Genomic DNA, 14,476 nt, shown 5'->3' with positions numbered 1-14,476 from the left:
GAGAGAATAAAAAACTTTTTACAGATTTTTTGCACAAATATGTACTTAGATTGGAAGCTTTTTTATTTAACATAATCGTGGTTTGATTGGAAAATAATATTTATTTGATATATTTAAAAACTTTTGTTGCTTATTATTAATTTAAATTACATTTGAAAATTTCCTCAAGTCTTTTGATTGTGTAAGAATGATAACTTAATTCATTGTTCTATAATAATTTTGAGAAGCAGAAGAGAAGATATTTTCATACGCCGCCATTCCGCCAAAAATATAGTCCCTGTTAAATTTCAAACTCAGTTTACCATATTCGTGAATATATGCAAATATACTTTGAATATTTCATCTAGACAGAAACCAGTCAAGATCCCTCCTTCAAACTTATAAAGCTATCATAAACACAAGCTGCACTGTAAAATAAAAAAAAAAAACACTGACCTTACGATATGATATTCGACTAAAATATGAACAATAGCGAAGTCCAGTTTTGGGGGGGAAGAACACCTCAAATATTAGTCAATAGTCAAAGTGTGTAGTTCAGAAAGTGATTCTATAATAGTTTAATTCTTCTGTTTTTAGTTGTCTTCTGTAATAGGTACCGTAAAAGTCTTAAGATTAAGCCCTCTGATTATAATAAAATATAAGGAGATAACGAACAATATTCAAGCCAGTCCGTTAAACAATACACCATGGATGGTGTGTTTCTACCTTTATAATTTTGTTTTTATTTAAGAGGAAAAGAATTTAATAGAGGGCATTTAAATATTAAATTGGCAGTATCTGCATGTTAAATATTGTAATAATTTACACAATTTTCTTGTTAATTCAATTGTGGAAGACATTTGCAATAAATGCCAGTTTTGTAAATGATTGAGGTATTCACCAATCCTATGTTTTGGGTATTGCAAATTATTAGTCATGGAATCTATTTGTTCTTTTCATTAGTTATGGCTCTTTAAAAGCCTAAATAGATTGTTTATTACATACTATAATAACAAAAGACATATTTACTCTATTCTATTTTGAACAAATCCAAAAGTTCAAAAGGATTGAGCAATTTAAGCATATTTATAACCAATGATCAATATCTCTTTTGTTATTGTTTTTATAACTATATACTAAAATTAACTTAGTCACAAAAGAATTCATTAATAATTAAAAACAATTAAATATCTACCATCTGTTGATGACACAGTTTTAGTCAATCCCTTTTGCAACAACATGACAGAATGTGACTCACTGTACCCTCCAGTGTGCTGATGTGTACCTGGGAACCTCTAAAAGTCTGCGTATATGTAAACAATACAAACTTTACTGTTTTGATTCAGCCTCTACGCCATCATTACCATATTTGTTTGAAAGAATAAAAAAAACGTTCGTATGGTTTGAAACTTTTGCTATCTTTACAATTAAATTGTGTTTTCTGCATAAACAGTGCCAAAAAAATCAAAATATTATAATTCTGTATTTCTGACTGTAGAAAAAATGGCATTAGTCGTCAAGTGCAATTCCGCATGATGAAATTCAAATATTGCCGATTGATAATATTTGCTTTGTTGGCATCGATGTTTCACTGACACAGGAGAGTTCCACTGTTCTTTCACTCAAACTCAATAACACAGCAATAATGAATTCACTCATCCTAACCTTGGTTATCCAACCTATATACTGAGCTGGTCTACATCCCCCAAAAGCAGGAAAGACTAATTGATGGTCCAGAATCATGATCCCCTTTCAACCTCGATCTCGAACGACTGACCGAAAAAATCGGATTAGTTTTTGTAATATTTCCTTAATTAGAGTTTAAAAATAGATGTCATCGTAAAAAAATATTAATTTACTAATGTACAAGTCCCCTTAAATCTATTAACAACAAAAGGGACAAATCTCAAAGCCTGTTATTCGTGAATATTTGTTAAAGACAACTTTCCAGATAGACATGTTAAAATATTTTCCGATATTTACCGATACGTTAATGATTATGAAACTAAATACTGACCATAAGTGATACCCTTCTTTTAGCAAAGATAATTTTTTTATTTTAGAAAATGTCTTTGATACTCACTTAGATTGAAGATTGTCTAGTGGAAGAAGTTCTCTATGTGTCTATATTTTTTATCTCTCACAACTTAGAGTTTACTTTTATTCAAATGGTGAATAAATAAGATTATTGTGGCTTTGGTCTAAGATAAATTAAACACGTGAAATATATGAAGATAACGAACAGTACTCAAGCTCAAAAGCCCACTAAACAATACAAATTTGGAGCAGAGCAAACACAACCTCCAAAACATCAGATCAGGGGGATCAGGTGCCATGAAGGAGTGAGTATTTTCTACCGACCGGTCAAACCCGCCGTGTGCTCCTTGTCATGATCGAGAAATAACGAAAATGTCCTCCGACAATATTAAGCGTGTAAATAATGACCCAACAATAAGTATGAAAAGTTAAGTTCACAGAGATTGGAAGTGTAGATCTTGCAATGATTACACATAAGAATCCAGTTCTTTGTTACTTAATACCTTAAAGTATGTTTAACCCTTGAAACAAAGGCATTCAACAGTGTCAGTGTCACAGTGGTTGACTTTCCAATGTTTCTATGAACTTAATTTCCGGCCCAGGAGAGCTATTAAATATGGCTGTGGTTAAGGTTTCGTTGTAAAAGTACGACAGTCACTGATTGTGCGCAGTTAATCGTGTAGAATAAATATATTTTTTTTAAGTATTTAACTACATTTACTTGTCGTACTTTCGTATTCTAATTCCGATTTCTTATCAATGAGCTAGATTTGCAGCTAGCTTTGAGGACATGACCCCGACTCAAGGGCAATATCAAAGGGCAAATACATTTATAGTTTTTTATGATTTACTATGTATTCGGGGGGGGGGGGGGCTAATTTTATGATTCCTGACTCCTTTATTTTTTGCGCGTCATCTGAGTCACCCAACTTTGAACCGAGGCACAAAATCACTTCATACCGTTCACGGTAGCTCAGTCGGTAGAGCGCTCGCTCCGTGACCGGGAGGTCGTGAGTTCGTATCTCGGCCGCGACTGACCCAGTCGATAAAATGGGTAGCAACTGTTCCTTCGCCATGCGCTCGGCACTTTGAAGTGAAAGTTGCGGGTCCTTCGGATGAGACCTTAAAAACCGCGGCAGGCGTTGGCACGATAAATATCCCTCACTGCTCAATGGCCTAAATGCCGAGTAAATGTCAAAATTTGAAGCCCTTCACCGGCATACGGTGACGTATCCATATGAGTGAAAAATTCTCGAGAGGGACGTTAAACAATATTCAATCAAAATCACTTCACCCATTAACACCAATGTTAGCATAAAGTATAAATACGTGAGGAGGTACAAAAATATGAATATTATGGTCCTTTCTTCCCCCTGGGCCTAAGGAGTAGGGCTAAAATCATCAAAATTAGTGATATCTTTAAACATCTTTACTTCTAAAGTCAAACATTTTACTTTTTTATAAGCATTTGGTCGGATCTCTATCAAAATTGTAAATTTATGGACTCCGGGTCAGGGTTTCTGGTGGTAGGGTGGAGATCTTTCGTTAATTGCCTTTGAGCAGCGAGAGGTCTTTTTTGTGCCAGCACCTATTTCGACCTCAGATTATACGGTCTCATTCGAAGGACAAATCTTCACGTCCTGCACTCGGACGCGAACCTGCGACATAAGGAACTATTCCCTACTCCAAACGCTATGACAAATTCCCCACCCTCAGGGAATGATACGAGTTTCAATATTACTATACTTATTTGTTTGAATGATGATACTGACAAAGAGGGACAAGGACAGGCAGGCAAGTAAATGCACTTAAAGATTTTTTACTGAGAACTAGACTAATATTGTTGGTGCTTCATTAACGTATTTGTCTTGCTCTTGGGCGTTCAGGTTCCATCTTCCAGGTTATTTTGTTTTCATTTTATGTTTCTGTGAAGCCTTAACAGGGTTGTATTATACTCAGGTCACAGTTAAGGTCCGTGAGCCTCTATTTTAAATATGGACCGTTTATTATCTTCTCAAATGAGGTTTTTGACCAATAAAGGCATGTATGTTTGGTCCAATTTCTCAAGCCAATAGCTGGAATTATCTGTGCCGCATTTTGCTTCAAACAGGCTTAGATGTTCTTTTCTCTTGATTTTGGGGGAAAAATGGACGAATAAGGTGAAAATGCACTGCTTATATATGTCAGAATTTGATTATAGAAGCTTGGATATTTTTATGCCTTCTTATAACCACATCGCCAACAAAAAAGGAAACAAAACAAATCCTCATGCAATGAATGTCACTTAAAAATTACACAGCGCTTAACCAAATCTCTTATGCACACTTCATGTGCACTTGGTAAGCTATTAATGTATTTGCTGCATGGAAAATTGAATTTAACACGAGAGGCGCCAAATGAAAATTGTTTTTACCACCCATATTAAATGGCGTCGGGAGAAAAGCAGTGGCGGAGGAGGTAACATCAATTAGAGCTGACGTGGACTGATTTCCGATCCCGACTTATGTAAATTTGATCCTAACAAAGTGATTTAAGTGGCAAGCACCATATTATTAAGCAGGGGACAAGATTTATTATGGACGATGTTTATTTATACCAATTTGCTTGCATGAATAATGGCCCTGAAAGTAGTTTTAGGGGATTAAAACTGTCCTCCAGTTGATGTTAACAAAGTTACTGGATTTTCTGTAATTTCACAGAACCCCTTTGCGAAAACAGAACAAATCCTTTGGTAAATGTGAAAGTCATTCGTTTGATATTGCAAGCGCAGTCACCGTGAAAAGCTAATTGCTGGAAGATATGTCTGGGGACCCTTCTCTCCCAGTCGGTCACCATAGTCAATAAAACGTTCGTGCGACAATACGTGAAAGTGTCAATCGACAGATGCATGTGATTTGTGAAACAATCACAACGCCAGATAGTGCCAGATATACGGTAAATAATAAATGTGTTTTACACAACATTACCAACCCAGGAATTCTGCAGTAATTGTAGCTCCCTGTTCTCCGTAATCAATACTCATTTTCCAAGCGTTCACCTGAAAGCATCTTGTCGTTTCGTGGCCACACGTCTTTGTTGCCACAAGTTTGAAAATTTGGCCTGCTGCGCAGGTTTCTGAAGCTGGCTCGTATCGCCGGATAAAATTCAGTGATATACTTCTATGAGAAGCAATCAAATTCTATTTCTTTAATTCATGCGATACGTGGATCGATATATGATCGATCTCTTGAACAGATATGGGAACGCATTTTCATGAAGTAAGATGTATTGAATTTTTACTCATTTAAACATTGCGATACTAAAGCGAGCTCGCTTCATATCCGATACATTAACAGGAATAATCGAATAAAACAATTTATTGGCTCTTCATGTATGGGTTTTTATAAATACAGGACCTTCAGCAACTAAGTTTCAGGCAGCTTTGTTAGGATACAATAGAACTATGGATCTGACATTGTTTAAGCAAATCGTTAAAGTTTGTCCGGGAGGAGACTGTGTTAAATATTGATGTGATTCGGGTATATACCTTTAGTATTTACCAAGACCTATTGTTGCATTTGCCTGGACGTGTACGCGACCTCGTATAGGATTTAATTGATTACCGTACTATTGTGACACGTTTGTGGGGCTGCCTACGGACTCATCATATTGTTTTTAGTCATTTACCTTTTTCCCTCGATGCCACTGCCGCGCATCTTTTCAAAAGGTTCTTGTTACAGTCAGCGTGAGTGATGTAGACAAATCCAAACATGCTCCCCAGGATTAGAACATCGATACAGGAGTAGGTTGTGTCCCGCTTGAATGTTATTCCCTTTGTGGAGTTTTGTTCTATTGGTTGCTGGTTAAATGCATGAGTAACCAACATTATTGTACGTGATCTATTATAGGAATCTGGAAATTGCAAATTTGGCCAGGCAGTATTTATTAATGTGCAAAACTTGAATTTTAAAGTGTTTAATATTGTGCGAGGATGTAAATTTTTGTTCTCTCTAACCAGTTTGGATGAGGAATCGCACATGAAAAGCTTTCCCTTGGGATTTTTTGTAGCCAAGGAATAACCGTCTTCTGAGAAAGATTCTTCACCGAAATATTGATCATATTAAGGGATTAAACAGAAAATGTCGAGTCTCTGCTGTGGTGATTGACCGAAAAATAATTTTAATTAATCGTGTCTGTAGTCCTTCTTCTCTGCCATCACGGGCCTTATACTTAAGGACTGCTTCTCTGGGCTTAATCAGAATGTGCCCTCGTTTTAGCCAAGGTTTTCCTGTTGTCGACACGGGTCAACGATGAAATGCACCTTCTTTGGAAAGAAATCTGTGTCCAAAGAAGAATTATACGTAAAAGAGGAAGAAATGATGTAAGTAAATGAAGGTATAGATGACGTAGGTAAGCGGACACCTTGCCAATACGGTCAAGTCCCCCTGCACAGTGAATGTATTTAGGTATTTCTTCCCTCTCTCCTCTTTTCACAATCCTTTCAAATGGCATTTTGGCTAAATTTTAAATGTGACCATAATTTTTGACAAATGGAGCAGAATTTTAAAAATATGTTAGAGAAGTTGATCTTACATTGTGAAGAACACTTGGTCATCTTTCTATAAGTATGGTATTGCGGAGTGGACGTTCTCCACTGGACTCTCCAGTAGATAATCGCCCACGTTCATGCTAACCTCGCCTGTATAGACACAAAGTCCGGGGTGCAAAGATGTGACTGTCACCTTCACCGATTTTCTGCCAGTTCCTTGTTCTTTTTTCCGTCTTTTCTTGCAAAGGTGAAATTTTTGTCTAATCATCTTGTTCAACATGGAGAACAATTAGCTTCGGTTATCGATGGAAATAATTACATTAAATGAAATCCTTGAAAGGAGTCTGCTTCAGGTATAACAAAGCATCCAATTAACGCAATGTACATAGGTTAAATGTGTTGTTCAGTTAATCGACGCGATGATCATTTTTTGAGGGGAAAAAGAATTACATTTCGTTTATGAAAATTTGTTCCCTTGAGGAAAGATATCATAAAAATGACATAATTATCTACAGACATTTTAATTGATTACTCCATTTGCCCTCCTGCAAACATAAATCTGAAAGTGGAAAAAAAAGATTCTGCAGATGCATGAGTCTTTGAAGTGGCGGGCTTCTAAAGGTACCTTTGATATGCTTGAGTATTCCGTGTGCATGTCCATTAGTTTAATCGGAAGGTCGCCTTCATAGGCTGCCCAGTACAGTTACGTGAGTTTGAGGTACTTACAAACGTCGAATGCCTTTTGCAGCAGTATTAGGTCAGTCGCCTGAAAGTGTCCTATCCCAGAACGCCCATGCCCGTCATGAATTGATAATATTCATGCACTTTTAATTGTGTAATTCATGACAATTACATGTGTCTATCGATAATTGTGTGCGCATTGCAATTTTCGAGGAAATGTACTGTGGATTTTTTTCAAGTTGGGATAATGGAATTTTTAATGAGTCTTGACGAGTATTAAGTACTTTAACAAATTAACCATACAAAAGTACACAACTCCATTCAGCATCAACAGCTCAGATTCCTATATGTCTAATTTTATTTGGCAGTTCAGTACATAATGTACATTTGCATTGCTTAGAGATTTTTTGTATTCAAAAAATCATCACTTTCCAGCTCCTAATTAATTAATGAAAAAAACTTGAAGAGATGTGATTTTAATTTTCAAAATGTGTAGGCACGTGACATATATCTTTTTTTCCCACGTGGTCGTTTTTCCTCTTCTGTCCTTTACAATTTCACCATCCCTTTATGTTGATCCTTTGTCTGTCCTCCAATTTATTCTTCCCTGATAATGTTAATGATCTGTTAATCCACTTCTAATTTCGCATTTATAGAGTTACTTATTCAATAAAGTAGCAACAATGCTCTAACCTGAACGGGCAAAAGCCTGTGTATTGTTTCCCGGGAATCAATAAGGGTGAACAATGTCTTGACATTTTTACAGAAAATTAAGGGTTTCTCCCTGTGTTATGTCCTTTTTCACCATTGATCTTAAAGAAGTATGGATACAAGGCTTGGTCCAATTCCTGATTAATGAAAGAACTTGGCAAGTTGGCGGTGAATGAATTCTGTATACACTCTTTGTAGCGATCTTAATTTGTTTTCATTTAATTATAATCACATTTTCTGCGAAAAAAAAAGATTTCTGTGCGAAGGAGTTCAATAAGCTTAGATGAAATGAAAGTTAATTCAGTATCTTTGAGTTACCAGTGTTTTTTTTTCTTTGAGAGTAGATTTTGGGAATTATAAATCAGACAGTAAAAGCTTGGAATCATTAGATTTTTTTTTATCCTTTTCTCATCGGTCAATAAAAGGTCATCTCTTCAATGGCTAAATATAGAATTGCAATACTCCCTCCCCCGAGTGGACATTAAGACATTCGATTTACTACTGAATGACAGACTAAGCAAGAAGAAAACCAGATATTGTTTTCTTTTTACGATATTAACGTCCTGTGATAAAACGACTGAGTGGACTTCTTCATCTGTATACTGCAGAGTTCTGCTATTCAGCTCATAATGGGGGTTATTTTTCACTTTATCATAAGTAAAACTTCGGTTCTTATTGATTGATTCTCATTACTTTGGAGACGATCCTGCAACATTCTTGAAGACAACCAATCAAAATGAAGAAGAACGTGAAATTATTTTTTTTAAATATTTTATAAACATAATAAATAATAAAGGTCAACATAATTAGCCTATTTCTGTGTAGAGCTCTCGTTATTTTCTAACATTAGCTCTCCCAAGTGCTTAATAACCTCTCTATTCAGATGAATTCGTTTTTTAAGTGTTCCATAAATATTCCCTTGTGTTCGATGGGGAACTCTTGGATAAGATTTCGCTTGTATTCGATAAGTAATCTGTATTTCCATTTTCCTTTATTGTTTCAAACATTACGAGATTCCCCTTCGCTTCGGATAACAATTTCTCATGGATTAAATAAATTGATTGGCAAATTTGAGTAATAGTTTGAAAACACCGTGTCATCTGCAAACAATGCAGTGGAAGTCCATTGCAGTCTCGTTATGAATCATTTCGCTCCATGTTGTCTCATATCGAGGCAAACCTGATGAAGAAAAATAGAGTGAGATAGTCTCTTGGGTATTGTTTTCAGATAATTTAATTGATAACATTAGTATATTACATTGTATAAACGTTCTATTCATGCTGTTATAGATGAAATAAATACAGTACAGATGAACTAGGCTCTCGAACAAAAACAACAAAATGTTTTTAATGCTATCAATGATCTTTGCTTGCACTTGAGTTTATTTTTTCGTAACAGTATAGACGTGATTTTTATTCATCCAAAAATTATCCCCCTTACCAATAAACAAAAAACAGTTTTTAAAAAAAAAGATATATCTATGGCATTATACTTCAGTCTAACTCTTGTCTGTGTTTCATGTTTCATGATAATATTATACAATTATTGCTGTGTTTTGAGGTCAATACAATGATTTAGCCATCTGAGGAGTATAATATTCACCGAGCCTGGATATTGTTTTCGAAGATGGCTAAGTCATTGTATTGACCTCAAAACACAGCAATAATTGTTTTATTATATGATTCACTAATAAAATGATAAAACCCATCACTTGTTTGCATTTAATTAAGTCCTATCCAAATACAATTAAGAGAGAAGCAAAATTAAAATGTTAATCGACCTTACAGGTCGTATTTATTATTTTTTTAAAAAGTTTTTTTAATCAATTTTAGTTGCCATGAAAAAAAAAATTTATGTCAGTCTTTTCTCTGGGATAAATTTTTAAAGGAAGGAGTATTATCAGGGAAAACTGACTGCCAAAAAGGAAAAATTGTTGTTCAGTGAAAGTGTTGGAGGAGTGTCCCTGCATCCCCTCTTACCACACTCACCCAAAAATATATATTCCCTTATGTTTCCTTCACATGAAAAAAAAGTTATATTAGTTTAAATAGCTTTCCAAATCAATTTGGAATATCCCGATCTATTTTTAGATCAATGTAGAGGAAATAAATCCTTGTATTGACCTGGAACGTCACGTGCAGGTAGTATTTTTCTAGCATAGTTGGATCTCAGCCAATCAGAGAGATGGGAATTATTCAATCATATAATAATTTTAGTTATTATGTCTATAGATAGAAATATCAATGTATTTCATGTATTAATACTCATACTGCACCACAAAGAGTATAAAGATATTGGTATTTATAAATGTACGATTGTAAGTCATGTACCACACTGTGTAACACAATCGAACATATTAAGGAAGGAGGTTTTGAGGGAAAAAAAAACGTGTAATTTCCTGTAAATAATAAAGCAAGCACATTTATCAATTCAAAAATAGACATATTTCTTATTACATATAAATTAAACATTAAGATTTCAAATAACAGACATTTGCAACGTCCATTAAGCAGCCCAGGTTTTCTCCCAAGGCGAACTTTTCCTTCAAGAGAAGAAAATCAATCCCCTTGTTCGGAAGACGGGTACTAATTACCAAAGTTCTCATGCTGAAATATTCATTACATTCACATATGGCATCTAATATATTTTCGTCGTTAAACGACAAACCAGTGTCTAGAAATGATTGAAATGATTTATGGTTCTTGTGAATTATTAATCACTTGATACGTTTCTTCCATGTTTCTCCACCATTAAATCTGATTCTAGACCAAAGCTTAAGTATCCTGATGTTCAAAGAAATCCCTGTTGTATGTACAGTTCACTTCGATTTTTTTTTCTGTAAATAAGAATTTTATAAAAGTACCGTGCTCTTAAATTGAGTTAGTATATGTCTTTCGAAGAGGTTCTTGAACTTACACTTATTTTGCAACATCGAGTTATAAGCAGTCACATTGGGAGATTGGGAAAACTACCATTTCTGTATGCAGAGTAAAATTCCTAGATCAAACTGAGAAATGTTAATTAAAAATGTATATAACTCATTAGAGTTTGTTTTTTGAAGAGGTAGATTGATATATTTTAATCATTTTTTTAATAATATGTAGTCACAATATTGGAATCCTGGCACATCACGCATTATTTTACTTTTTTTCTTTATTAATGATTACTTATTTCACAAGGTTACATAAATACTTAATTAAAGGTAAAGAAACATCTCGCAGTCCGTGACGAATATCTTTTTTATTTAATATGAGTAAGCACTGAATTGTTAATTTTTGGAAGATGAAATCTCATAACTACCATGAAAGGGCAATTGGTACAGCTACCACACGTAAAAGAAAAGGAGTTCGTAATGCTTAAAGATTTTGATTATATTCGATCCTTGATTTTAAAAATATCTGACAGTAATAACTTTAATATATTAAAATATGATTCAATATGACTCTTAAGCAGAAGGTTTATTTGAACTTGTTTTATATGCACATTAGTTCTTGTATTCATACGCCCAACAGAATCTAGTGATTTAATCTTTGTGTTATGTTGTATATTTCTTGAAGGTGTTTAATATATTTTTTTTAGTGAAAACGAATGAAGTTAACGTAAATGTGCTGCTTTAACAATTCGTAGATGATCGTCCGCATCAAACATAACTTGGATTGTCCCCTCCCCATCCTAAAGTCTGTTATAAAATCTTAATTGGGATGAGCAGTAGTGCCTTCAGATTTGGTCAAAGAATTCCTGCAAGTCCATTGTTCATAAAAGAGTCCAGTTGCTTGTGTGTATGTGAAAAAATCCTTGAAAGTTTCATTTTGATCTACTGGCTCAGATTTGAAAGGTAAATTCTCTGAGTTTCAATCTAGTCAAACTCACAATGACAAAAGTTTACAGAAACTCAGTAAATGGGGTATGGATTTTTTTTTTCGTCAACTGTATGGAGTGGTTGTTAGACATCGGTATATGCATGTAAGCGAGAAAATTGTCATTTTTTAAACATTTAAGGCAAACACTTCTCAAGAAGGAGGATGAAATGCTTCCCAGTTTGTTCTTTGGAGAGTGTTTAAAAACAATGTAAACAAATAGGCCTTGACAGAACGGATTCCTTTATCAGATTGACCTGTTCAACCGAGTCATTGGTTTATCATTTGCATATTTCCACATTGTCATTAGTTTCAATATCACTGGTTTCTTCATGAATAAATATCGATAAATAATTACTAGATAAATCATTGCCGAACAACAATAACACGTGCTCCGGGCACCGATTCAGCGAAAGATGCTAAAGGAAAAAGAAAAAGATAGGAATGCTCTTCGATGAAATAAAAAAAAAAATGTTTTATCTTTTTCTACGATATCACTGTCATGCAAAATAGAAGGTCTTTATCTTAATTATATAGTTGTTTGTGGAAAAAAAAACGTTTATTCTTACCTCGGTAAAAAGGTCATTTAAAAAATCAAAACATCAAGATTCAATGAAAGGTGATGTGGACAAACCAGTCTCCCGAGTCATTGACTTGTATAGCGGGGGAGTCTGTGATGAAGTGACTAGGGTAATGTCTCTATGTATTCCTATGGTTCCTGTAATGGATTTGGCTACATGGCCATAAACTGAAAATTGGCTGAATTCAAAATTTCAAATTGATTTAACCAAGAAAATAGTAATTACAACGTCAAGTTAAAAGACATTTGTATCCATATACATCAGTTCATATTTTACTTCTTCCAAAATAAAGGTTTCCAAACAACACATCTCAATTTTGTTCTTTCAGAAACTAGCACTTTACAGTAATAGATTTATATGTTCAAATAGATAAGTTGAATAATATTTGCCAAATTGAAATTGAAAATATATCATTTTATCATAAAATGTAGAGATTTTCATAAAATGGCACAAGTATTTTGATATCGATAGTAAAAGAAAATTTGTATTTTTTCGTATCTTAGGAATTCATTAATTGTACCTGCATCTCTATCAAAAAATCAGTCAAAAGTAAACATAAATCCATGCATCAAATGTTTTTGATGTATTTTGTATCCTTCTATTTTAGAAAATCGTGAAATAATAAAGAAAAAACTGCCACACAAGAATTGGTTTATAAAGCAAAATCCAAATTTTACATTGTTACATGATATATATAAAAAATGGATTTTGTCATCCGTATGCATTCATGACATAATCGCTTTTCACCGGAAAATCTTCATAGCAAAAATCGTCTTTCTGAAATGACTGGTTCTTTATTAGAGCTTTCATTTAATGGACCGAGTTTTAATTTTAAGCATATTTTTGTACATTATTACTTTCAGTCTGTATTTTACAATGAAAGCCTTCTGGTTCATTTCATTTTAATCTCTCTGAGCTGTACGAACAAGCTTCAGATGTTGTACCATGAATTTTAATTATCTTAATCGTTTTCTCATAACATTAAAGGTAATCTTATTTTCTATTAAAATGAAAAGTATCAACAAATATGCAAGAACTTTTGACATTGTTGGTAACTAAAATTTTATGAATCTAGCTTTCGTGTAGGTTGCTTAAACTTTATTGTTCCTATTCAATTTTTTTATAATGAAAGAATGAATCGTTATTGTCATTTTTGATAGAAGTATTTTAATTCAGTGTCTTCTGCTCCCAGTGTTCATAAAATCCATGTTGTAATAGGTGTATTACTTGCTTTAAGAACTGTAATTTTAGTGTATCATATGAATTACATAATAAAAATACACTAAATGGTTTTTTAATACAGTTACCTAATCTGACTTGATACGTAAATATTTTTCTTAACCCCACTACGAAGACATTGCAAAATATTGATTGGCTGGTTTCGAACTGGCTTGTTTCTGATTGGCTAATTTCGCATCAGAGACAACTGGTGTTATTTTTGTAATAATTACCTAATAAGGTATGCATTGGATAAAATAACAAAACCTATAACATCCCGATATTACCTACACGAGGTACTCCTCGTTTTCAGCAATTCAGAGAAGGCAATGTTCTTAAAAAATGCTAAATTTAAGCCGTCAAGAATTAAAAAGATGAAAAGTAACAAGCAAAAATTGTGACGTATGGATCAATTCAAGACAGATTCCATTATAATTCAAACGATCGATGACATTTCTAAATCGATTGGCTGATGGTTAACCAAGCTCCCGAACCGATCGATTTTTACCTGGCTCTCTGTGCAAAACAATGCAGAAACTTACAATGCAAAAAAACACGTGCTTAGGGAGACTGGGTTTGTTTCATTACACGTACCCTGCCTTAACTTTACCAGCAATCTATCGATTACTTCGGTAAGGTTTTGTAAAATGAGTTGGAATTCGATAAAATAGAAATATCAATACTGTGTGGACCTGTAGAAAAAGCAAATGCAGCCATTAGAGGCTGTAAAATAATGTTATACAAATAGCCTTGCAGTCGTGATGGTATTCATTGTGATGTATAGATTGGGCTTTTTGAGAAATATTTGACGAAAATTGTTTTCAAAGACCACCTGGACCTGAAGCTAAATAAAAGAGTCTTTTTTTTTTTTTTTTTTTTTTTTT

At 33.9% G+C, this 14,476-nt stretch overlaps 1 protein-coding gene across 5 annotated transcripts in view; it reads left to right on the top strand.

Moving 5' to 3' along the window:
* The window catches only part of LOC134233986 (innexin unc-9-like), a 62,184-nt gene that overhangs the window by 41,834 nt on the left and 5,874 nt on the right, over positions 1-14,476 (top strand). Inside the window, exon 1 of one of the 5 annotated variants that reach the window (XM_062716042.1) lies at positions 5,372-6,376. The exons of the other annotated variants lie outside the window; for them this stretch is intronic. Coding sequence (XP_062572026.1) covers positions 6,306-6,376 — 71 coding nt within the window. The 5' untranslated portion in view covers positions 5,372-6,305. Of the gene's footprint in view, positions 1-5,371; positions 6,377-14,476 lie in introns of those variants that run through there. 5 annotated transcript variants of the gene reach the window in all.

The sequence above is a fragment of the Saccostrea cucullata genome, unplaced genomic scaffold (genome assembly GCF_032062105.1).
Source record: "Saccostrea cucullata isolate Sc308-1 unplaced genomic scaffold, CSIRO_AGI_Scuc_v1 ctg81, whole genome shotgun sequence".
NCBI lineage: Eukaryota > Metazoa > Mollusca > Bivalvia > Ostreida > Ostreidae > Saccostrea > Saccostrea cuccullata.
Note: the sequence above shows the minus strand (reverse complement) of the source record. Positions and strands in the feature narration are given on the sequence as shown.